Here is a 26476-nt window from a genome sequence, read left to right as displayed (position 1 = left end):
ATCTTCTTTCTTCATTAGACTCACTCTTTCTCTCTCTCTCTCTTTTTCTCTCTCTATTTCTCTCTCTCTCATCTCAGTTTAATTCTTACTTGTGGTCTCTTGTTAGTCTCTTATTTAAATCGTACACTACAAATGATGTTCTGAAGACGAAGAGTACAGAAAAAGTTCTTACTTCATCTTCATCATCCTCATTATCATCTTCATCTTCATCTTCATATTTTCTTCTTCTTCTTTTCTTTTTTTCTTCTTTCTTTTCACTTTCATCTTGTTTTTCTTCTTCTTCGTTTTCTCTTATTTATGATTGTCAATCGTCATCATCATCCTCATCATCCTCATCTTCATCATCATCATCATTAGTATTTTAATCATTGCCACTAGGATTTTTTAATTACTATCATTAGGATTAAAGTCAATCAACAATCAAAGTATCCCTATGGTTTAATTTACATTAATCGTTAATTTTTTTTTGTGATAACTTTTTTTCAATACAAAACTTTTTTTTAATCGAAATTTTTTTCACCTTCTTCTTTATTAATTAACACCTAAACTAATTGTGATCAACATGAAACCCTACCATTATAGTAATAGGTTAATTAATTGTTTCATTCTAGTTTTTTATGTGATTAATTGTGTTTCCACAAGCACGTTAACTGTTGATAAATTAACCAACGATTCAATAATTGATCATGAATCTGAATCATTAATTGTTGAATCGCCACCAACACCACCATCACCATCATCAATGAAAATTGTAACGACAACAATTAGCCCAACAACCACGATAACAATCAAATCAATTGAACAAAATGATAGTAATCAAATTAACTGGGAATCAATTGATTCGCTTCCAGTTGAACCTTTAAATCAATTGAAGGACAATGAACAATTTACAAACAAATGGAATGATGTTGAAAATGGATTCAAGAAAGGTAATTAAACCCACCCCACCCTCGCAATTAAACCAAATTAACCAGTTAATTAACTAATTTAACCCATTAAAAGGTCTCAAAGCGGCTCTTCGGTCAATTTTTCCTCGAATCGTCTCAATGTCCACCGATACTAAAGCTTCAAGAAATTGTTCAACGGGAATATTGAAATGGTTAATTTCTTTACGAAGTGATTGGTCAATTAAAGGTAAATTGTTAAAATTAATTCTCCAAATTAAATTGTGATAACTAAATTAACTTTGAATCAATATTAATAGTTACGCTTTAGTTTCCCAATTACTTTCACTTGTTGACAGTTTGATTACTAAATCATTTTAAACTTTTTTTTCTTACTTTCGATTATTATTATAAATTTAACTTGCAATTTAATTTAATTTAGTTAATTATGTTAATCATCTGAATCAGTAATTAGCAAAATTGAGAATTTAATTAAGAACAAATAAATAAATCATTTAACTTTTAATCAATTTAGCGAAAGAAAGAGAGAAATCAATTAACTATAACCTTTCCTTCCGAGTTTAAATTCATGTATCTTAATCATAATTAATTTTAATTTCTAAATCAACAACAATTAACTAAATAAATTAAAGTAAAGTAAAGTGTGACCTTCAAGTGATTAACACCCAACAATTAACTGATTATTTATTTACCTTTTCCCAATAGTTGGTCAAATTGTTCCTGATTCATCTGATACCAAAGCTCAGGTAAGTTAATTGTGATAATTTAAATTGCTAATCAACTCAAACCAATTTAAACTGTAAACTCTTTTTAATCAATGAAACAAAAAGATTCCTATATCTAACTACAGTTTAACTTGTTACAATTTGATTGCGATCGTTGATAATTTTTTCCCCCACATAATCAATTTACACAATTTAAACTAAATTAACCATCTCCTTTTTAATTGTCACACAGATCTCAGGGTTATCATCACCTTCATGTAACTATTTGATGATTGATCTTAATTACATAACTGATAATGGTGAGTTGATTAAATTAACGTAACAATTTACAACTTTTTTTTACAATCTCCTTAGATGATACTTGATAATGAAGATGATGATCAACTTAAAATCATCCTCATCCCAACACTTAACCATCATCATCATCATCATCATCATCCTATCACTAAGATAATCACAATTAATCAACCAATTAAAATCAACGATTAAACATGAAACTGATTTAAGTTTTTCCTCTTTTTTGTCTCTTCCCAATTAACTAAATTGTAACAGTTTTAATCAAATTCTTACAAAACTCAACGATCTCCTTTTCATCATCAACAGTAAACCATCAAAATTTATCATCCTCATCATCTTCTTCATCATCATCAGCACAATTACCTTCATCTTTACCTTTATCTTCCTCATCACCATCAACAAATGATGAGATTGATCTCAAAGCCTATATCTTCCTGTAAGTAACAATTACTTGATCACAATCACATTTCCAATTGTTAAATTTAATCATCAACAATCAATTAAACTTATACAAGTTCAATTGAACAATAAATCATTTGAATTGCATGTTTATGTAGAGTAAATCAAACACAATTAACAATACAAAGACTACTGTGTGTGTGTGCATACATTTTGCTAGAAGCAACTTTTTACTTGACCAGCAACTGACCACTCAAATTTCAAATGACCCTTTATGACCTATGGTTACCAACCTATATCGTTTTACCTATACCATCAAATACCTTGACCATCATCATCTTCATCTCCACCCCCGTTAGTCTCTATCAGTTTCTAGAAAGGAAAGAAAAAAATTTCAAACTCTTTTCGAAACTCTTTCAATCAATTTCGTCACTTAACCATTTTACCTACTTGACCAAGGGTCAAAGTCTTTGTTGAAAGAGAGAGAGAGAGAGAGAGAGAAATATATTTTTACATTTTTCTTCTTCTTGTTATCGTATTGTTTGTACTCTAACCATCAATTAACTATTTAACTGACCATTTGGTCTTGTAGATTAAAGCATAATGAATGATTGTCCGGTAAAGTGAGAGGCCACTTTTTCGAAGACAAAAAGGCCAAACTTGCGAAACTGACCCTTATGTGTACGTGTCCATCATTATTATCAGAAAGAGAGAAGAGAAAAAGTTACAAAAGAAAAAGAAGAAAAAAAAAGAAAAATATTTTTCTCCTCCTTCTTCTTATAATAGATCGGAAGTTGTCCGGTGTTTTTCATTCATACGAACTGACCCATAGGGGTTAAGACAAGAAAATGAATAAGAAGCCGAACGAAGAGGACGAAGGGTCAATGACATATAACAATGACCTATCATCTCAAAGTAACCTTGCCCTTTATGACCCTTCGATGGTTACAACCTCTTTACCTTTTTCCCGCTTTTGCGAGATGAAAGTATTGACCTCTAATCTTTTCTTCTTCCTCTGCCCTCTCACCTTGAAAAAAGAACATTTTTCTCTTCTTTTCTCTACCATAATCTTCGTATATTGGTCATCATTTTTATCTTCATCTTTCATCTTTTCTTTTATCTTCTCTCCCTCTTCTTCTCTATCATCATTATGATCTCACTTCTATTTATCTTCGACTCCTTTGAGACCTTATAATTATACTCCATCTCTCTCTTTCTCTCTCAATCATCTCTTCTTCTTGTACAAAGCAATGGTCATCTTTGCTCTCTCTCACTTTCTAATTGGTCATTTTCTTTTTTTCTTTTTTTTTCTCTGACAGAGTTTTCATTTTATTAATCATTTGCTTCGTTATTGTCGCAACCGTATTAGATTATCATTATTACCAAGATTGTGGTGTAAAAATTGACCATGATTCAAATACGAGTACCGATTGTGTGACCACTAATTTAATGAAAGATGATTGCTCATCAATTGTTAGCCTCGATTCAGATCCATCGGTTGACAATATCTCACCAAATCATCGTGATTACCATCATTCAACTGATCCAAAGGTTCATCATTATTATCATTTGATTAGATCAATTGTTTTAGCCTTTTCAGCTAAAGAAAACATTAATTCAATACTGGACACAACCACTAAACCAATTGTCCGTCATAATTGTTCACATCACAATACAAACAATGTTACAACTACAACAATTAACAACGATAATAATAACAATCATCCAGCACCAATTAACACCAATGGTGAAAACACTTCACCCTCCCCAACCCCTCACACCAACGGGATCAGTGGGTCAACTTGTCTCAATGTTAATAGTCAAATATCATCGATTCATGGCCTCAGAGTGATCTCGATGTTCTGGATCATCGGTGGTCATTCCTATTCCTTTGCAATGCAATGGCTATTTTTTCAGAATTCACAGGACATTGAATACGATTCAAAGATGATCATCAGTCAAATCTATGCAAATACCAATTTCTCTGTTGATTGTTTCTTTTTCATCAGGTAAACTAATTGTACAATTTAATCATTTATCCAATTGAACATTTGAATTTATCGATTTCTCTTGTTATTCTAATAATTCCAGCGGTCTATTAGTTGGACTTTCCGTTTTCAAAGAGCTTCGTCGAAAAGGTCGAATCAACTATTTGCAGTTCTACCTTCATCGCTACCTTCGTATGACCCCATTGATGATGATTATCATTGGATTTTGTGTCAATCTATTGAAGTACATGGGCTCTGGACCTTCATGGTCAGAATCGACGACCATGTTTGACCAATGGTGTCAAAATAATTGGTGGATTAACTCACTCTATCTTCACAATTTTATCAATCGGGAAAACATGGTAAGTGTTTTCATTATAATAAAATTGATTCGTTTTTTTGTAACAATCAACTAATTATCATCAATTTCTAGTGTTTAAGTCACTCTTGGTATTCAGCGGTCGATATGCAACTTTACTTAGTATCTCCGTTGATCTTAGTACCACTTTTTTGGTTCCCGTTTTATGGTATCTTGTTAATTGTCCTTCTACTCGCGGCATCAATGATAATCACTGCATCTTTAACCATAGTTAATCATTATCCACCGGTTCCATATTTAACCAATATAACGTAAGTGTTTAAAACAATTTTCAAAGTTTACAACAATCATTTTAGACAATCAGCTTAATTGTTGTCAAATCTTCTTGGTAATCAGATCCAGAGAGACTCTTGATGGTTATTATGCTTGGATTTACATAAAACCTTGGTGTCGTATTGGTCCATATCTAATTGGAATTGCTATTGCTTATTTAATTTATCTTCGTAATAGTAAACCATCAATTAAGAAGGTAAATAATTAAAACAATTAACAATTTCTCTTGACAAAATCGACGAGAAATACAAAAAATCACCCGAGAAACGTGAAAGAAATTGAATAGCAATCGACCAAAGATGTTGACAGATTAATGAATGATCTTAATCTCTCTTCTTAAGGTTAAACTCTCTCTCTCTCGCTCCTCTTTCTCTTATTTACCTGTATAGAAATTAAATTCCATTGACTTTTCGTAATAATTTACTAGACTCATAGGTAGAAGAACTCAGTAAGAGAGAGAAAGAGAAAGAGAAACTTGAAAAGTTTAGTGAACTTTGTTTTTATTTTTCTTCTTCTTTTCAAAGATTTTTCATCTCATGTTGAAGTTTCGTTGACTTCGTTTGAACGAATGAACTTCCCAACGATTTATATTTGTCCACAGATCAAGTTATTAACCACAGACAGAGAAATCAAATAGAGAGAGAGAGAGAGAGAGAGAGAGAGAGAGAAAAGATATTACTAAGATAAAGGTAAATTAACTTGTTCAACTAAACAATTTTAATTAGTTGATTAACTTGATAAGATAGTAAATGAAAGTTACCTACAAAAATATAGCTACAGAATACAAGGTAACTCAATATCGTTTATAAATCTAATATATAAATCAACAGAACAAGCAACTTTTTATTCAACAACAAAGTTAATTATTTGCAATTAAACTAACCAATAGATATTGAATTGAATTGAATTAAAAAAGAGAGAGAGAGCAAATTAGTTAACCGTTAAAAAGGGAGACAGGTAAATATTATCAAATTTAATAAACAATTTGATTATATAACATGTAAATTATCATTAAGATTAAATCAAGGTAGTTGAATTATCTTGGGTCAGGGTCACTCATCATTCATTTTATCAGAAAAAAATGATAAAAATATTAAAATTGAAAGTAAACAAATTTCAAGGTGACCATCAAACTCGTGGTCAGTCAGCAACAAGTTTGCCAGTTGATTACAATTAATCTGAAAATGAAAGACCAATGATCTGAGTTATTATATTGGAAGAGGCCCAATGACAGAGTAAATGAATTAGAAAACTGAATAGAAAACAAAAACTTTTCTTTTCTTACCTGTAAATTATATCCAATCATTAGAAGGCAATTGTAGTAATTACACCTTGATACGAAAACTATGTTACCCAGTTAACTCTTGCTCCTTTCACTTTCACCATGATGATGATGGTAATTTATCTTAATCATGATTCTCATGATAATATGTTGATGCTCTTGAAACTTTTTTTTTGGTAAACAACTTAAATTGTTACTGTTTCATTCCAAAGGTAATTCAGTGTATTGTTTACCTGGAAAACAACAACAACAACAACAACATGAAGTTTGTTTTTGTTTTTTTTTTCTTATATTCTGATTTGTGTGATTCTTTTGGTAAACAAGTTTGACTGATGGATTTTAAATGAATTTACCTGAGATTATGGTTCCTAATTAAATTATAAGGTGAGAAAGAGATATTTAGAAAATAAGAAAGAAATAAATCTTGACCAGGCTAGAATACAACAAGAACTGGTTTCGCATTTACTAGTAAACAAATTGTTTGATTATCATGATGATTGAATTTTATCAGAATTCAACTCCCACTGGTTAAGTTTATCTGATAAACAATAATAATAACTAGTGTTTTTATTGAATATCTTGTTGACAAACATTTTGAACTTTTCCTTCAACGATTTTTTCCATTTTATCATGAGCATTATTTACTTACCAGGTAATTAGAGTTTATTACCATCTTGTTATTGATACGACTTTGAACCTAAATCTTAAGCATAGAGCATGAAAAACCCTGAAAAAAAAACTCGAAGTTCATCGGCACCAATAATAAGAGATAATATTATACAAGGTTAAATTGAATCATAACATAATAATAATACAACAGGATTCTCATGACATGATCATAATTCCAGCGCTTACGAATACAGAATTTAATTGATTTCGGCTTAATCACTTAATTAAGCATCAATACGATTTCATCTTTCAATCTACGATCAACCCTCGGGCTAAATGATAATATAATACTCTCTCTCTCTCTCTCTCTCTCTCTCTCTCTCTCTCTCTCTCTCTCTCTCTCTCTCTCTAATCGTCTTATTCATCTCTCCCTCTTTCTCTTTCTTTCTTTCTTTCTCCCTCTCACTCCCTCCTACTTACCTTACCTCCCATTGATTTGGGCTGTATTAGAAAAAGAAGAAAAAGAAAAAAAAATTTTTCGAAAGAAAGAAAAAAAACAATTAAAAGAATTTAATTTCTTCTTGTGACTACTTTCAATTAGCTGGACATTGACCACAGGTAAAAGTAACCTTGATAATTAACAAGGTGATAATTAATTACTATTAATTACATTACATTGAATACATTGTTACAAGTTTCAGAAAAGAAAGGAAGGAAAGAAAGAGAGAGAGAGAGAGAGAGAAAATGTTTCAAAAAACTTTTCAATGGTGATTTATGAATTGATTAGAATTGTAATTAATTAATTATTTACTTTTTGCTGTTATTCAGAGATTTGTAATCATGGGCTGGATTTTTGCTATCACCTTGAATGCTGGTATATTGTTGGCAATGTTTCCAGCAATTAATGGTTATCCTTTGAGCGATGCAGTTGCCGGACTTTACTCGGCCACTTCTCGAACCCTTTGGTCCGTCGGTTTGGCCTGGATAGTCTATGCCTGTGTAAACGGACACGGAGGGATAATCAATTCAATCCTTTCATGGAAACCTTTCATTCCTCTCAGCAGATTAACCTACTCAGCTTATCTCATTCATCCGGTGGTCATCGCTTGTTTCTATGGGACTAGAGAGACAACTTTCCACTTCTCCCATTATTTAATGGTAAATATTATTAACCAACACAAAATTAGTTAAGATCTTTCCCAAACTGACCAACCTAATAATCAATTTCTTAATCTAATCCTCAGATTTACTTCATTCTTGGTAACATTGTGATAACTTACATAATCTCATTTGGATTAGCTGTTATTTTTGAAGCTCCAATAGCAGCGATTGAAAAAATTATCAGATCACGATAGACACAATCAGTTAATCATTTTAATCACAACAATCAATTATCATCAACCATATGACCCTCATAATCAGGAATCAACTCTCATCTTCGTAAACTCATCTTAAAATTAATTTCATCGATACGTACAAATAATTGAAGATTACAAAATGATTGGTAATCAATTAAGTAATCAAACCAAAATTAACCTTCAATCAATTTAATAGTTTCAAAACTTTTTTCAATTTCATTTGTAATCGAAAACAAAAGTTACAAAAATGTCCAACAAAGTCCACGAAAGCGCCAAAAAAATAGTAAACTTTGGTTCCAATGTGAACGAGAAAAAAATGAACAAAAAAAAAAAGAATTAATTTAATCTCGAACTTGTCGAAAAATAATTGTTCTAATAACTTATCGAATTGACTTTACGATTCTTAAGAAACTTATTTTTTTCACCACCTTCCAAATACCAGCCAACCAAAGTACCAAAAAAATTGACCATTGGCATAGTGGCCACAAGAAAAAAGTAAAATAATTAATCATCAGTTTAATTAAATCTTTTAATCATCATCGAAACAATTAAATAAACAATCAAGTAAACGAAAAGTTTTTCATTCGTTTATTCAAATTTCGCGCTTTTTTCTCCCATAACCTTTACACTCATAGCTCACAACTCCATCTATGACCTTACAAGAACACTAAAAGTTCAGCGACAACAATTTGTTGATCATTAAAACTAATTCAGTTATTGATTAAAAGTAAACTTTGTCATTGAAACAATGATTACTTTTACCATGTTGATTTAACCCTGATTTCAATGTAAAAGTAATTTAATTATCTTGAGAGTAGATGCAAAGCATACCACTTTAGCACAATTTACCTTTACACCTTCCCCCCTTTTACCCTTTCTTTTTCTAATCTTTCTCTTTCTTTTCAAATTTCTTTCCCCCTTTCTCTTCAACATTAACTTGTTTTATTTTTTCAAATTAACCCTGAGTTTAATTTCTTTTCCTCTCTCCTCCACACATCATTAACTCACTTCACGACCTATTTCCCACCTCTCTTTCCTTCACCCTATTTAATAATTTTTATAATCATTAAAGAGATTTAATGATCTTAAAGATCATTAACGATCTTAATGATCTTAAAGATCATTAACGATCTTAATGATCATAATGGCATTTTCAATTCCAGGTCACATCCATTATAATTCTTATAAATGAATGAATGAGCGTAAAATATTCATTTTATCATACAGATTCGTAAGTAAAACGATAAATAGAAGTTTATCTTTAAAATTTAATAATCAAGTTTTCTTTTTAAAGTTTCTTTGTGAAGTTTTGTTTAAAGTTTCTTTAATCTTCAATCTTTAATTTAATTTATTAAATTAATAATTCAATCTAATCTTTGTGATATAAAATACCTGGATTATATCCACAAGAAAAAAAGTTAAAGTCATCTTTTTTTATTACACCACATCGAAAAATTAACAACCAACCATTAAAAAGTAAGTTGTTTTGATTTAAATCATTCGTTTTATCTACAATTTACGATAACGTTGGATAATGTGATAATTTTAAAGAAATACCACCATTTCAATTCTTGATTTGTTTATCTCTCTTCCCTGTGTTTATATCCATCCTCCGTGTTTATTCTCTCTTGTGTTTATCTCTCTCTTGTGTTTATCTCTCTCTCTCTTCTCTCTCTCTTGTGTTTTCTCTCTTGTGTTTTCTCTCTCTCTTTTGTTTTCTCTCTCTTTGTTTTCTCTCTTGTGTTTTCTCTCTCTCTTGTGTTTTTCTCTCTCTTTGTTTTCTCTCTCTCTCTTGTGTTTTTTCTCTCCTATGTTAATCTCTCTCTCTTCAGTCTCTTTAGTCTCTTTTAGTTCCTTTGACTTCATTTCCTCTCTCTAGTGTTTATATACCTCTTCTTTTGCTTCTGTATTACCAAGATTCATAACAACATTATGAATTGTAGATATCTTTCTTTATGATCTTCTGTATGACTATAGCTAGGATCCTTTACAGTTAGATAAATTGATTCACGTGACTCTAGTTCTTGTCTATCGTCATTGTTTTTCCATCAATTATGTTGAGGTCCAAATTCCACATTTAATATACTTCTGTACTTTGCTCATTTATGATAATGTTTTCTTTGAAATTTGATCATTTTGTACTTGTTTACACTTAACTTTTGCATACCTTCATTTCATAACCACACATTTTTAACTTTGTTCCTTAGCTAACGATCTAAGTTGCCAGATGTTCAACATCTTGAGTGAGTGAATGAGTTAAACATTTTCCCATGTTAATGAATAGGCTTTGATCTATTTATTCAATTTCAATTTATTTTTTCACTTCTATCCTTTCTTCTTTACATAAGAATGACGCGTTTTGCATGCGTTTTTTATTTCATCAATTCTTAAGTCAGTGAATGGGTTTAACATTTTCCCCATGTAAATGAATAGGCTTTGATCTATTTATTCAATTCCAAGAATTTTTTCACTCTTATCCTTTCTTCTTTACATGAGAATGACGCGTTTTACATGCGTTTTTAATTTCATCAATCCTTAAGTTAGTAAATGGGTTAAACATTTTCCCCATGTTAATGAATAGGCTTTGATCTATTTATTCAATTCCAAGAATTTTTTCACTTTTATCCTTTCTTCTTTACATGAGAATGACGCGTTTTGCATGCGTTTTTTATTTCATCAATTCTTAAGTCAGTAAATGGGTGCAACATTTTCCCCATGTTAATGAATAGGCTTTGATCTATTTATTCAATTCCAAAAATTTTTTTCACTCTTATCCTTTCTTCTTTACATGAGAATGACGCGTTTTACATGCGTTTTTTATTTCATCAATTCTTAAGTCAGTAAATGGGTTTAACATTTTCCCCATGTAAATGAATAGGCTTTGATCTATTTATTCAATTTCAATCATTTTTTTACTTGATTTCTTCTTTTCCATTTTTTCTTTAACAAATAGTGTCTCAATCAACCTCAAGATATATTAGTATGCCGTCACTTGAAGAGATGAATATTAATCAACCTCGATCTTCTGCTGATCAACACTCTTCTCCATCCAACGTTGACCCTCAACCTTCAACCTCAGCTATTGAGCAACCCCAACCATCAACTTCGACAATCGATGACCGTCGTATTACTCGTCTTTCTTCTCGAATGGACGAACCATCTTCTAATACCGCGATTCGAACTCCCGATGAACCTCCTATTTTGCAAGTGCGAGTGAGTGAGGTGATGAATGAGTGGCCTTCAGATCTCGAAATGTGGTATGAAGAGGATGGTTTGGTCACTTCAATGCTAAGGTGGGACAAAACGATCGTGCCAGGTGAACGATTGATAAACTTCTCTGGTCCAGAAGAGAAAAAGACAACCAAGGAAAACTTCTGGATTGTTGCTGCTCGTGACGAAGTTCAGGAAATTGAGAAAATGGAGGAAGATCAAAGACGAATTATCGAAGCAAATCCAATTATGTATCGTTGTCTATACTGCTTTCAACTCAAAGAAAAAGCTAGACAAGTGGCTGAACATGTTGGATCAATAGCCAACTTTATGGGATTCATCGAAAAACTAAGAGAATGAATTGTGCTGCTCGTCGAGAGGTTGATTTTCCCGTATTTCATCTGGACGGGTCAACTCTAATACCGAAGGTCCACAACGTTGGCCATGGATGGAAATGATTGTTCGGGATGGAGTCGAAATTAGTTCTGATCAATACGATAAGGCCAAAAAATATTTTGATTATATTCATTATAAATATCAAGCTGGAGAATTTTGGGAAAAAAGAGTAAATAATCATTCTTATCAACCTTGAATACGCATGACCATTAAACTTTTTTTTCTTTACGCATGCGTGATTTTTTCTTTCGGGTATATAAACGGTTGTTGATTTGAAAACCTTGCCAGTCCCGATTGGAGATAGGCTTTAGAATGGTAAGTTGAATGATGAGCATTTTAGATTAGATTTAATTGAAATTTTTTTAATCTTAGGATTTCAAATGCCCATGTTGTAATTATACCAACATTAATTTAGGAGTTTACTTATCTCATGAGTGTCCATGCATCGACAATTGTAGAAAGTGGGACTTCACCACTCCAAAAATACAACGACCAATTCCAAGAACAACAAAAAAGAGTCAACAATGTACAATATGTAAAAAGAGATTCTACCTATCAACTCGTTTAACTAATCACAAGTGTAAAGGTCGATCTCTTTTAACATCATTACCAACACCTTCAACATCTATAATTGATGATTTTATATTAACTAAACAAGCATATAATGGAATGATTCGATATTATAAATGTTCAATTAACGAAGTTGATATCGATGAAGTTGAAAGAAAATATAGTGATAAATTGAAGAATATACTAGACTGTTTGAGAAAGGAGCTCGGCAGTGTAGTTTATGACATTAATTTACACACTCAAATGTCGAAACTAAGTAGTCAACAAATAGACACTGTTGTTGCAGATTTACACTCTATAAATAAACCACTTTATCAAGGCGATGACCTGAATATTGAAATTTCTCAAAGTTTTAATGAAATAAGAGAAATTTGTGATCAGTTTACCGAGAAAGGAAGTGGGTTCTGGATTGAGTCAATTCAATACATTGAACTAAGTGTTGGTAAATATCAACCGCATAAAGGAGGATGTTCTTCTCATTCTTTACCGGCAAAATTAAATTCAAAAAAGTGTTTAATAAATCTCAAAACTGAAACAGATTGTTTTATGTATTCAATTTTAGCTTCACTTCATCCAGCTTCACGAAATGGTCAACGAATATCAAGTTATCGTACATTTATTGATTTATATGATTTCTCTTCATGTCGCGGGATTGTTGATTTGAAACAAATAGACACTTTTGAACGAAGCAACAATATTTCAGTAAATGTTTATTCTTACAACATGGATGATAAATATGTTATTCCAATACGAATAACCAAACATCAATTACAGAAACATGTTCTCCTTTTTCTTTATGGTGATCATTATTATCCCATAACTTCATTTCAACGACTTTTATCATCTAAATCGTCATATCAACGAAAATATTGTCAAAGATGTTTGATTGGTTTCCATGATGAACAAAAACTTATTGCACATATTGTAGATTGTGATCAGTATGAACCACAACGTATTGTTATGCCAAAACGAACTGGTGAACCCTCTTATTTAATGAAAAAGAATTTCAGTAAAGAAGAAAAACACCCGTTCGTCATTTATGCTGATTTTGAGTGTTTGTCTATTCCGACAGGTGATCCACAAAAACCATTCAGACATGAACCATGTAGTTATGGTTACATTGTTGTTGATTGGGAAAAAAATGTTCTATTTAAAAACTTTTGTCATGGAAACAATATCGTAGGCGATTTTTTACGGGAGATAAGAGATCTACAACAACCTTTACAAGACTATTTGAAAGCAAATATTAAACCATTAGTAATGACTGATGAAGATGAGGATGATTTTAAAAAAACTGATTATTGTGTAATCTGTGGCCAATACCTTGATTTACAAAAGAGAGTACGTGATCATTGTCATCTCACTGGTGTTTTCAGAGGTGCCGCTCACCCAGAATGTAATTTACAACGTTCTTTACCAACTCGTATCCCCGTTTTCTTTCATAACCTTAAAAACTATGATGGACACATTATTATTAAGAATATCGCTGAAAATATTTTCAATGCTAGACTTATTGTAATTCCATCATCACTTGAAAAGTATATTGGATTTTTTATCGGTCAATTTGCTTTTCTTGATTCTCTAGCCTTTTTACCAACGAGTCTTGACACTTTAAGTTCTAATTTATCAACTGATGATAAACTTCACTTCTTAAGACAAGAATGGTCAACTGGGGATTTGTCAGAAGTTTTAAAAAAAGCAACATTACCTTATGAATATATTTCATCTATTGATAAATTTTATGACAACTGTTTACCATCAAAAGACAAATTTTATTCTTCTCTAACTGATTCTAACATTTCTGATGAAATGTATTCAAGGTTAGAAAAAATTTGGCATCAATTTAATTGTGAAGTGCTCGGTGATCTTATCGATGTTTATCTTAAAGTTGACGTGTACATGTTAGCAGCCTCTTTCGAGAATTTCAGAGAAACATCAATGAAAGATTTTAAAATTGATCCACCTCACTATATGACAGGCCCTGGACTTTCTTTCGCTGCTGCTTTTCGTCGTCTTCAAATAGAAGTTGAACTTTTTTGTGATATCGATAAGTTAATGATGATTGAAAAAGGGATTCGTGGCGGTTTGACCACTGTTGCTAGACGATATGTCAAAGCAAATAATCCAAATGTACCTGGATATGACGGTGGTGATCAAACACATTTACTATATCTTGATGTGAATAATCTTTATGGCTATGCGATGTGTTCTTACCTCCCATATGCTTACTATGCTTGGAAAAACTTCGATGATGAAGAAGCTGTACTTCGCGATCTAAGATTCTCTTCCGGTTACAATTATATATATGAAGTTGATTTAGAATATCCATCTGAACTTCATGATGAACATGATGACTTTCCACTGGCACCACATAAACTAAAGATAGATAATGAAATGTTAAGTCCTTATGCTAAAAGAATTGTTGAAAAATTACAAGAAAGAGGTCATCATAGTGTAAGTAGTGAAAAACTAGTTGCCACTTTTCTCAAGAGAGAAAAATACGTTGTTCATGGTCTTAATTTAAAATTCTATATGGAAAAAGGACTCAAAGTGACTAAGATTCATCGTATTCTCAAATTTTCTTCGTTGCCTTGGCTACAAGATTATATTGAGTTCTGCACATCGAAAAGACAACAAGCAAAAGATCCATTTACTTCATCTCTTTATAAACTATTCGTGAATAGTATTTACGGTAAATTGATGGAGGATAAAAGAAAACATGTCAAAGTTGATGTGACAACATCCGAACCAATGGCTGCGCGACGACTGAGAAAACATCTACTACAAAGATTCAAAATTATTGATGAAAATAAGGTCATGTTTCAGATGAAAAAAGATGTAGTTTTAATGAACAAACCAATTGTAACAGGATTTACAGTGCTTGAACTCTCGAAACTACATGTTTATACACTGTATTACGATACTTTTAAATGTACTTTCGGTGATCGTTGTCGACTCATCTATTCCGATACTGATTCTCTATTGATTGAGTTGAAATCAAATCATTTGATTGAAGATCTGAAACAAGTTGAACATGTAATGGACTTGAGTGATCTTCCACAAAATCATCCGTTACACTCTGATGAACATAAAAAAGAAATTGGATATTTGAAAGATGAAATGGCTGGTGATGAAATTCACGAAGTTGTTGCGATAAAACCGAAACTTTACGTTATTAAAAGTGCATCGGGCGTGAAAAAAAGAGCGAAGGGAGTACAGAGACAAGTTGTCGCCAACAAGCTGTCATTTGACGATTATAAACGTTGTTTATTTCAAGAGGAAATCCATATGGTAACAAATCGAAGGTTAGGTTCAACCAACCATGACATCCATATGTATACGCAAGAGAAAATAGCGATCACGCCTCTGGAAGATAAAAGATATTTATTGGGAGATGGAATTAGCTCCCTCGCGTATGGACATTATAAAATTGAAAGAGAAGATTAATGCTCATTCATTTATAGTTTTTCATTTGTGAAAGTTTATTTTTAAAAAGTGAAAAATGGAAACTGAATACAATTCTACATTAACTGTTGAATCAATGGATTGGTCCCACTTCGAGGAACTGTGGGCTGAGGGTCTTGCCGAGCAACAGCCAAGTGAAACACCATCAACATCATCACGGATTCGAAGAAAGGCCCGTGAAGCTCGAATGAAGGAGAATCCAGAAGCTGTCCTTTATTTTCTTGGTAAAAAACGATTGAAAGCCAATCGTAAGCTGATCGCTCTACAGAAAAAAGAATCTGTCAATGTCGCTAAAAAGCGACAAGAATGTGATCGCATCAAGCGACAATTTGTAGAGTTGACCAATTCAATTTCTAATTAAAATTTTTTCTGATCAACTTAATCAATTGTCTCTCATTACTTTCATATTTACATTTCGCGAAAATTTTAATAAACTTTGCACTAGCCAAACAAATAAATAAAATAGACAAATAACCACAAGAAGTTGACAGATTTCCCTGATATTTATTGGGATTGTATGTATATCCATTTGGTGCATGTTTTTCAATAAATGAAAGAATATTTCCTTCAGGCGGTCCGCCAAAAGAGTTGAAAAAACTTGCTTTTCCATTGTAGTCAAATTTAACAGCGACCCAATGAGAACCTTCTTTATATCCAGGATCTAAATTAATTATGAAGCTTTTAGGTTTAGTAAATGAAACTGGTAATCTATCAGATGGAAACACCCCACCAAAATTTCTCTTATTTTTCATTAACTTATAAATATCCTCCGTAGTTAACATTAATAGTCTAATGTAACATTTCTATCTCTATCGATAGTTATAACATTATCAAATTGACTGAAGACAATAATTTTCAACTGGTCAGTGAATGTTTCAGCGAATCTTAATTCAAGTCTTATACTTCCTCTTCGTAATAGATTCAAAGTACCACTTTCTCCTCCAATTGATCCATCATTAGTCAAATCGAATCCGAACAATGTTTTTCTTTCACAGAATTCACTGTATTTAATATCAATCTGAGGGATACCTTCACTTTGATCAAGAGCTTTGAATAAATCAATATATTCGCGAACAGCCGTTTTAGCGATAAAATCGGGTTTGTAAGGAATACTTGGAATCATGACACCATCAACATTCAATGAGATGTGATTACATTTATAATGCTCGAATTTAAATGGATTTAATTCAATTTCACCCGAAAAAGCCTTTGAATTAACAATTCCAATAATCATTCTCCTCGGAAAGATTCCATTGTGTACATTTTCGAAACTATAATCTTTAGAACCAGGATTAAGAGCAAATGCTTTAAGTTCATTTCTAACAATGAAATATTTAGCTGGAATTTTTTCAAGTGTAGTTAAAACACCAGCTTGAGCGTCAGGAAAGAGTTTAATTCTCTTGATATGAACCGATAATTTAGTAATTTTCACTGTTAATGGTGTTTTATCACCAACAACTATTGGAAATCCATTTTTCGATCGAGTGAAGCAAATTTGTATGGGCACACCATTAATCAATAAGCGATCTTGTTGACAAATTGGTACATGAAGATTAAAATACATTTCTTTTTCATCACTCCCATTTGTACCTTCTGAACCAATATCGATGTTGGAGGGATATTTAAATAATAGATTTTCTAAATAAGCTTGATAATGATACATATTTGAAGACTTGACTGTATTAACATTATTTAAAATAAAGTCAATTTGTTCAAAAATTGCATGTCCAAAATCGGGAACGGTTTGAAAAATTTTTTTTGTTGGTTTTCCTTCTTCAAGTATTTGCACTTTAAGATGAATCATTGTTGACGAAAGATCAGTGAAATCATCAGAGGCAGGAATGTATATCTCATGATATTGACTTGATTCAAGGGATGCTGAAGGGTTGTATTCAACTTCGTATGAAGATTCGATTGCTACTTGTGTTGGTGGAACAGAAAAAAGTGACAATTCACTTTTTGTTGAGGGAACAGAGGCTGCATGTAAATATTCCATTATGAAAAAATATCTTTTCTTTTCCTCTTCCTCGACTTCTTATATACTTTCTTTCTAATTCCTCCTCCGACTAATTTACTTATTTTGCTTGAGGCATCCATTGCTGTCTTCTTGAGACCTTCTACACCTCTAGTTTTAAGTGATTCTTTAATGTTTTTCTTCTCTAGAATATCTTGACCAACTCCAACTCCCGTTCGAATAGCCTGTTTACCGAGATATTTTAATAATGGTATACTAAATCTTCTAATAAGCGTTCCGATTCCATATCCTCTCTGGTAAGGTGAACCTCTGAACAATTCAATATCAGAGAATCCATTACCACCTTGATTAAGATAAAATCTTTTGAAATCGGACTCACATGAACAATATTTTTTTCGTTGCATTTTATAATTTAATCATTAATCAACTTCTTATATAATACGTTTCAAGTGTAGACCAATATGAACTCTACCGGAAGCAAATCTAACTAAACTTCCAGTTTCATCACCAAGAATGAAATTTATTTCTTCGATTCTATTTGTTCTTACTGGGAAATAAAGTGGCTTAACAAATCTTTCATGAACAATATCATGACTTTTCCCTCTTTTGAGAGGAACAACTCGGAGGACTCGTACAGATTGTTGACCAACAAAATGTTCAGCAACAATATCGGAATAAACATAAATTAAATGAGATCCATAATTTAAATCAACAGTTTTTCTTGCAGTGATTTTTTTCTGTGTATGTAACACTGGTGAGGGATCATAACTAAACCCAAATGTTTCTAACATTAAAGGATCATCGAACTTTGGAATAAACTTTCGATCTTCGTACATGCCTCGTTTGATAGTGATCAGGTCATCTTTCAATACAATTTCTGGTGGTTCATTTATATCAATTGAATTATCAATAATTTTCGCAACTTTTTTCCGTTTAACAGTCAATTTCTCAATATTTTTTTCAATATTTTCGATCGAGGTTTTTATTTCATCTAATTCTGCTTGAACTTTTTTATCCTGTTCACGATTTGTTGTGATCTCTGTTTGAAGAGCATCATTCATTGTTTTGGTAATTGATTTTATTTCTTTTATTTCCGCTTGTAATTTCGAAATCTCATTCAAAGCGGTTAAAATTTGACCGTTTGCCGAGTCTCTTTGAGCTATTAATTCAGTCTTTTCTTTTTCAAGTTCTTCAATTCTTTTATTTTTTTCAGCAATCACTTTTTCATAATCCGCGAGACGTCGATCTGCTTCATCTTGTTGAAGTTTTTTCATTTCTCTTTCAGCGGTTAGTTGTTTCTCTTTCGATTCAATTATGATCTTGCTATTTACCAAAGCTCTTTCAGAGTCCATTAATTGTCTTTGTAATGCAAATGCAAATGATTGAGTTGTATTAAATGATTCATTTTTCGCTCGAATAATATCGCTCAATGTTCGAACTATTTCATATTGTAAATCAACCACTTTAGGATTGGAACCTGATGATGCTAATAAAATATCCAATTTAGCATGAGCCTTTTTCAAATCTTCTTCGGGCTTTGACGCAATAACATCTAATTTTTCATTTAATTTTTTCAACTCTTCATCTGGTTTTGATATAATCTCATCTAACTTTTCATTAACTTTTTTCAACTCTTCAACAGGTTTTGTTATGATCTCCTCAATCTTTTCATTCGATTTATTATCAGATTTACTAGTTATTATTAGTGTATGTAATTTTTCATTAGCTTTTTTCAGTTCATTTTCTTTATCTTTAATCTCTTGAGTTAATTTCTCAAGTTTTTCATTTTCAATGGTCAGACTGTTTTTGTATTTTAGGATATCAACTTCCGCCGTAGCTTTTCTGCTTGTTTGTGTATCAATAATTTCGATTAATTTTGATATACCATCATCTAAACGCTGAAAGACTTCATCAAAAGTTGTTTTAATTTTATTCTGTTCATCTGCTGCATTTTTACACATCAAGATTTCTTGATCCTTAGCGGAAATTTTTGTTTCATGCCCTTTAATTTCCTCCCTCAGGGTATCAATTGTAGTTCTTTGATTAGCGATTATATCATTTTTCTCGCTAATTTCTGTTTCTTTAGTTTTAATTTTCACCTTTTTTTCTTCAAGTTGCTCTTCGATTTCGATACGTTGTTTTAATTGTTGAATAGTTTTCTTATGATTCATTTCGAGAATTTTTTGTTTCTTAACCTCCTCTTCTTTCTCAATTTCCGCTGCGATTCGACCAATTAAACTTTGAATTTTTCTTCGATAGACATTTGATCCCATCGCTTCCATTTCTTCATCTGTAATAGCGAGAAGTTTTAATGTATCCATTTTTGTATCGTCTGTTGGATCAAATTTATCACTTTCTCTTTTAGCAATTTTTGCTGGAATAACGGAAATCACTTCATCATAAATTTCTTTTAATCTTGTGTTGATGTTATGAATCACACCTTCTAAACCATCAATTTCATTTATTTCGAATTTGATTTTTCTTTGTCCATCAGGAAATTCTAAAGTGAGATAAATTTCTTTTCTATCAATCACTAAATCAACGGGATAAAATATCTCATGGATAGCTACAACCCATTCTCCTATTAGATTGATTGGATGATGCAATCGATTAGTAAATTTAGTCAGAGTATTTTCAGGGAAAAGATCCATAGAAGCGTTGGAAACAGCTTCAATATAATATTCATCAGATTGACTCGACATTATCAATCCACTGATTAAATTTAGACGGATAACCAACCCAGGAAACAAAATATTCTTTTTTCTTTGTACGTTTATTTATTCTTGTTTTAATGATCTTATCGATCTTATATAGAGATGGTTTCTTTGTTAGTATTAATTCATATTGATAAAAAATTGATGTGATTTCTTCATCATCTAAATCCTTTAATTTATAAATATAACCTTGAGGAGTTTTTTTCACATAACGAATTACAAAAATTTCGGTTCCAAAATTTGGTGTATCTCCTTTTTCGAAAATATTTTTATATCTCGTGATTCTAACTGTATCTCCTAACTTGAAAGGTTTCTGTTTAGCTTTATTAATTATGTGAGTTTTTCTAATATTCAATAGAACTTGTTTCTCATTATTTTTATTTACTTCTGATGGGGCCATTTGAATTGTTCTGTGAAAAGATCGATTATATCCTTTAACAATTGAATCCAATTCATTAATGAATCGATGACTATTTTTATGATAAAGAAATCTAGAGATTCTATTTCTTAACGATCTATTGAATCTCTCGATAATCGCATTTAACTGTCCCATCAGTTGTTGTGAAAAAGTTGATTCCATTTTCTTTAAAAAGTTTAATTAATTGAACATTTTTAAACTCTTTTCCTTGATCACTTTGAATTTTTTCAGGTTTAATTTTCGTAAATAATTTTTTAAACGCATCAACAATTTCGGTTGCACTTTTTGTTTTTATTGGTATAACCCAAGCAAATCTACTGAAACAATCAATAATGTTTAGTAAATAACGATAATTATCATTGTGTTTACTCATCCAGGCAATATCCATTAAATCGATTTGCCATTGTTCATTCATTTTATTGACGAGAATAGGAAGACGAGGGAAACGTTTTTTTGTTTGTTTGAATAAATTATATTCATCCTGATCTTTCAACCATTTTTGAACATCTTTCAATTTAACGGATGGATTTGAATTTTTTAAATGATAAAAAAATCGTTTTAATCCACCTAAGGATCCGCCCTTTTCTGGGTTGAAGTATTCCTCAAAGCTGATGCCTGAAGCCATGTTACAACTTTTTTCGCTGGAACAATGAGATCTATTTTCTCATTTCTAATATAGCTTCTTAACTCTGGTTTAGAAATCATTTGCGAAATTACATATTTAGCCCCTGGTGGTGCTCTTGTTGGATCATTGCGACTAGTTATGTATCGTATAACATCATCAATATCACTTCTAGCATAAGGTTTTTTATTTTCAACAACTTGTCCATTTGCGTTAATTAGTCCGGGAATTTTATTAAGTAACAGTTTTAATCTCGTTGCCTTGGTAGTCCAAGTTTCTGAAACATTTGAACTGAAACTTTGATAATCATCTTCATCATCATTCAAATCATTACTTTGTTCATTTACTGGTTCAATTGTAGGTTCAATTGTAGGTTCAATTGTTGGTTCAATTGCTGGTTCAGAAATAGGTTCTTTTATTGCTTCAGGTATTGATTGAGAGATTTTTGTTTCTATTGGTTCTGGAAGAATCATTTTCTGACCTTTTCTTTTCAGTACCTCATTTATGAATCTAATTTTAAGATCATCCGATAGATTTGAATTGAGTAAAGGTAATAATTCGGATTTATCTTCAGTACATTTGCGATTATACTGATCCTCGGAGATGAGAATCATTTTTGTGACTGTGTTCATATTTTACTAGCAACAATGTTAGCTAATAAAGTTAATGCTGGTATAAGTAAAGCTGGTAAAGCTCCACCTTTCTGAGAAATTATTTTTCTCAAGTTTTTACCTTTCCTTTTTCCAATACTTCTTATATCTTTTTTATATTTTTTAATTCTTTTTAAAGAGCCAGGTGAAAGGCGAATTTTACCTGTCAACATATTTCTGGCTATTCCACTAATAATTCGTAAAACTCTATCGGGTAGTTTCTTTATCATCAGCTTCCGCTTCTTAATTGGAGCCTTAACTAAGGACCTAAGAAGCGGTTCAACTGTTAATGCTTGTTTAACTGACATTTTAATAGAATCATTGAACTCGATTTCTTATATAACATAAGCGTACATTAAATCTTCACCTAAAACATTAGTTAATAATCTAACTTCATGAGGTGTTTGAGGTTTCATGTCAATAAATAAGTATGAGTAAGGTTTTCTAGTTGCATCTTCAAATATTGATTGAAATTTACTGACTTTATTTGGATAAATTTGCCTGGCGATAGTTGATCCAATGATTTGATTTCTCGGATTTTTAAATAGAATCATGTATTGAGAGTTGAGAGAGATGTTTCGTGTTTCATTTCCTTTAACGAATAAATTTTGAACAATTAAAATAATTGAGATGTTTCGATGATGACTCCCCTTTGTGAAAAGTTCAGAAACAAATTTAGAATTTGATGTTTCATGCATTAAATCATCTATAATGATCCATTCAGGATTAGCTCCGTCTATTTTTTCAATTAGATTTTCAGGTAAACCTTTAATAAAATTAACATGATTTAATTCATCAAAAGTTTTCTGATATTCACCGTAAAAGTAATGAATACGTAAAGGTGGAGGTGAACATATTGTATTCGCGTTATTAATTAATTTCTTCACCCATTGTGTTTTACCTGATCCTGTTGGACCGGCGATTAACATGGTGAAAGGATGTTTTAAATAAATATCAAACATTTTTAGAAAAAAAATATTTTTATTTTCTTATAAAGAGTCAACCCAATCTTTAAGATTGAGTACAGCATTCAAGCTACATTTATTACCGCTTTTATGTAAATGACAAGGTTTTCTCTCCTTGGAAATATTGTTCCAAGTTCCACCAATATCAATAACATTAATACAAGGAATAGCGAGAGTGGTAAGAATCCTCTCTGCTTCCAGTGATTTACAAGCGATTAAATCTTTACCAGGGGCAACTCTACCTGTGTAAAAATTATGTAGCATTATCGGGAGAAGATTTGGTTCCATCTTCTGATCAAGTGATATGAACGGGATTCCGTGGTATCTCTCAGCAAAGGCGATCTTTTTTCTATCTTTGTTTGAGAAGTGGTCAGGATTAAGGTGGTGTCCAATAGCGATCGACATGGTAACACAACCACCAAGAACAGCCACTTCAGCAGGATAGAATAATCCCTTATGATAGAACCCTTGAGTATCGAAGTAACCACAAATACGATCCATAATAAAATGATGAATTTTTGGAACCAAGATCTTCTTTTATACTACTTGGTGTGGGCGGGACTCACCCCACGCAGGACAAGGGCAAGAGACTTGATCATCTCTGGATCTTTCTTGAAGGGTTCACTGATAGATTCAATGAATTGACCCATGATCCGAGAGTTGAACTGTTTCTTGCTACAAGTAACAGGGGGCAGCAACATCGCTCCGATGTTAGTGTTGAATGTATCATAAAGATTATCCATTTTTTGAAGGATCCGAATTTGATCAAGATTTAGTTTACCGGTAGTGAAACATTCCTCTCCATCCCAGGTTTGATCGATATCCTTTTCCTTGATAATCCGTGACCAGATGAAAACATCTTCAAGTAGTTTACCAGGGTTTTGACAGTCGATGAATGCATCGGGTCTTAGGAAGCCGAGAAGAAAACAAAGGCCAGGGATAAGGTTGAGAATTTTATTTACATCATCAGCCTTGATGGAAATCCTCCGATCCCGTTTCGAGAGAAGATAATCTCCACAAACGGTTCGATCGATGGTTAGTTCATCAATTTGATCCTGTAGTTTTGTATCCGTTCCGTTGATATGACCAATCATGAAGCTTGCGAGACGACTCAATTCCCATCGTTTTAGAGCAACACCATATCTTGTAGGGATACCAGCGACATAGTATCTTAGATGAACACGACCACAAACGATTTTGTTGTTTCCATCGGTTCCCCAAGAGATGATGAAACTTTGATTAGGGTTGATTTTGATTTGACTTAACGTGTGCCAATTTAATTGAGACATGTTTTTTGACTGAATCATTTCGACTCTGCTCCTGTCTTATATACCTCTTGAATCTGTGGAAAGTTTCAGTTAGCTCCCTCTGGTGTCGACCGCCAGTAATTATAATTTTACCTGATGGATAGATTGAAATACACTTTTTCTGGTAATACCAGTAAGCAGCGGGAAAGATTTCAGGCTCCCACATTACCTCTTTGAATTTAGTCAGTTCATCAAAATTTCGAATAAATATTTGACCAGAAGCTACCATGTTGATAACACGTAAACAGTCGATAGTTTGTAGTGGAAAAAAATATTCCAGTCCTTCTCTCGCATGTGCAGTTGAGAGAAAACCAACAGCAGTAATAGAACCCGAAGCGAAGATTAGATATTTTCCTTCCTTGTACTTTAGCACTTCAGCATTGAACTTTTTCCCTGTTTTGCACTCTTTACTATTGATGATGAAAGTCCTATCAACTTTCCAGAGAGAGACCATATTCACAATTTTAAATAAAGGTTTCATTTTATATTTTAATAGATTCGTACTCCAACCAGTACACAAGACAAATAAAAAGCAGTTCGAATAAGAGAGCGGACAATATAACAATTATCTCCATCATCTCACTCATAATGACGGTTTCCGCTTTTTATCTAACCGTCGTATTCAAATTATATGACGTAATGACCCTAATTATAAATGACAGCCCAACTTATCATATTCTGGCGACTCTCATTAATTATCGTGGCTCCCTCACTTCAAGGTTACAGCGCATGAGTGAGAATATGATATCATCAACGGACGGGCGAGAAGGTGATGAAGGTGAAATGACCGCCGCTATAAATGACGTGATCACAAACCTTAACCACTTTATCCATTTATTATCAACACGTGATGATGTGAGATCGTGTGTCTGTTCACAAATTCGTGGCTATTGTGATTCTCTCACCCCTTTACTGCCTTACACAAATTCAACTAATTCTTCCAAAGTTTCTTCTTCAACTGATGGACTTTTTCCGTCCGATTCTGAATCCGATTAAAAGTAATATTTTTACTTGTTTTAAATGTCAATTTCTAATTTTTTTTTTCTTATTTTTTTCTTTTATGTATTAGGAATGGAACGATTATTGGAGAGATTACTCAATGCGATGGATGATTTCATCACAATTGACCTGAATGAACGATTTGAAGATCTTGTCGAGCGGGTTCGAAATTTTGTAAGACGTTTGAAGTGGGAAATGTCCACCATCAGTTTCATTACAAGTTCCGATGGAGAAATTCAGGATGAACTCTTTTTTATCTACAACGAGGCCATAATTAGTTTAGAAATGGCCATCGATTTATATCAATATTCCCAACCTGATTTTATACTTTCCCTTTCCTTTTACGAACAAATTATTGAACAAAAATTAAATGTATCTGATCAAAGCAATGAAATTTCTTCTACAAATTAAATGTATTTTAATGATTTTACGTTTGTCCCTTTTTATTTCTTTTTAGATATGGAAGCGTTTTATTTATCTATTGGAAACAGTTTCGCGTTATGGCAAAGAATGTTGGAAAGAGGCGAAGGATTTAATGTCATTTTCAATGAGATTTCACTTCTCAAATCTGATTTAGAAGTAGCTGCACTCGCAATGCAAGAGAGAGAAGTTTCATCAACTGGTGATGAAAATACTAACAATTTAGTTGATTCTTATACTGCAGCTATCGACGATATTAATCAAATATTATTATTAAATCAAGAGGATTTACAGCGGGATTTTTTTATAAGAAAATGTTTAGTTTTCAAAATCAGATACATGATAATGCATTTGCAAAGCAAGCCATCAAATCATGTTTCGTCAACATCAATAAACTAATTTTTTTGCTAATTTTTTTCCACTCATTATCAACATGAATGCGTTTTGCATGCGTTTTTTATTTCATCAATCCTTAAGTGAGTAAATTGATTCAACATTTTCATGTAAATGAATAGGCTTTTTGCTCTATTCATCCAATTCCAAAAATTTT

The 26476-nt window shown here is 32.0% G+C and overlaps 4 protein-coding genes across 6 annotated transcripts; 2 read left to right on the top strand and 2 right to left on the bottom strand.

Moving 5' to 3' along the window:
• Positions 1–13: 13 nt before the first annotated feature.
• LOC128392424 (nose resistant to fluoxetine protein 6-like) lies at positions 14–9006 on the top strand. 3 transcript variants are annotated; one of them, XM_053352454.1, is made up of 11 exons: positions 14–929; positions 1003–1134; positions 1611–1651; positions 1863–1887; positions 2234–2363; positions 3646–4335; positions 4418–4676; positions 4748–4944; positions 5030–5162; positions 7686–8015; positions 8102–9006. In XM_053352454.1, exons 1-11 carry the CDS (start codon positions 563–565, stop codon positions 8210–8212), a joined length of 2415 nt encoding a protein of 804 aa, XP_053208429.1. In that variant the 5' UTR covers positions 14–562; the 3' UTR covers positions 8213–9006. The 3 variants fall into 3 exon arrangements, with proteins under 3 accessions (XP_053208429.1, XP_053208428.1, XP_053208427.1); XM_053352453.1 differs by having other exon boundaries at positions 1863–1929; XM_053352452.1 differs by having other exon boundaries at positions 1863–1929; positions 2183–2363; positions 8102–9005.
• Positions 9007–11879: 2873 nt separating this feature from the next.
• LOC128392481 (uncharacterized) lies at positions 11880–15838 on the top strand. The gene is made up of 2 exons (XM_053352508.1): positions 11880–11990; positions 12194–15838. Exons 1-2 carry the CDS (start codon positions 11880–11882, stop codon positions 15836–15838), a joined length of 3756 nt encoding a protein of 1251 aa, XP_053208483.1.
• A 799-nt stretch (positions 15839–16637) lies between these two features.
• Positions 16638–17852, bottom strand: LOC128392480 (uncharacterized protein F54H12.2-like). Its single transcript, XM_053352507.1, has one exon. It carries the CDS (start codon positions 17850–17852, stop codon positions 16638–16640), a length of 1215 nt encoding a protein of 404 aa, XP_053208482.1.
• A 410-nt stretch (positions 17853–18262) lies between these two features.
• On the bottom strand, positions 18263–20945 carry LOC128392479 (myosin-11-like). The gene has a single exon (XM_053352506.1). The coding sequence runs from the start codon at positions 20531–20533 to the stop codon at positions 18263–18265; it is 2271 nt and encodes a 756-aa protein (XP_053208481.1). The 5' UTR covers positions 20534–20945.
• Between the last annotated feature and the right edge of the window lie 5531 nt (positions 20946–26476).

This window comes from Panonychus citri, unplaced genomic scaffold, assembly GCF_014898815.1.
Source record: "Panonychus citri isolate SS breed McGregor unplaced genomic scaffold, ASM1489881v1 Contig00136, whole genome shotgun sequence".
In the NCBI taxonomy this organism is placed as follows: domain Eukaryota; kingdom Metazoa; phylum Arthropoda; class Arachnida; order Trombidiformes; family Tetranychidae; genus Panonychus; species Panonychus citri.
Note: the sequence above shows the minus strand (reverse complement) of the source record. Positions and strands in the feature narration are given on the sequence as shown.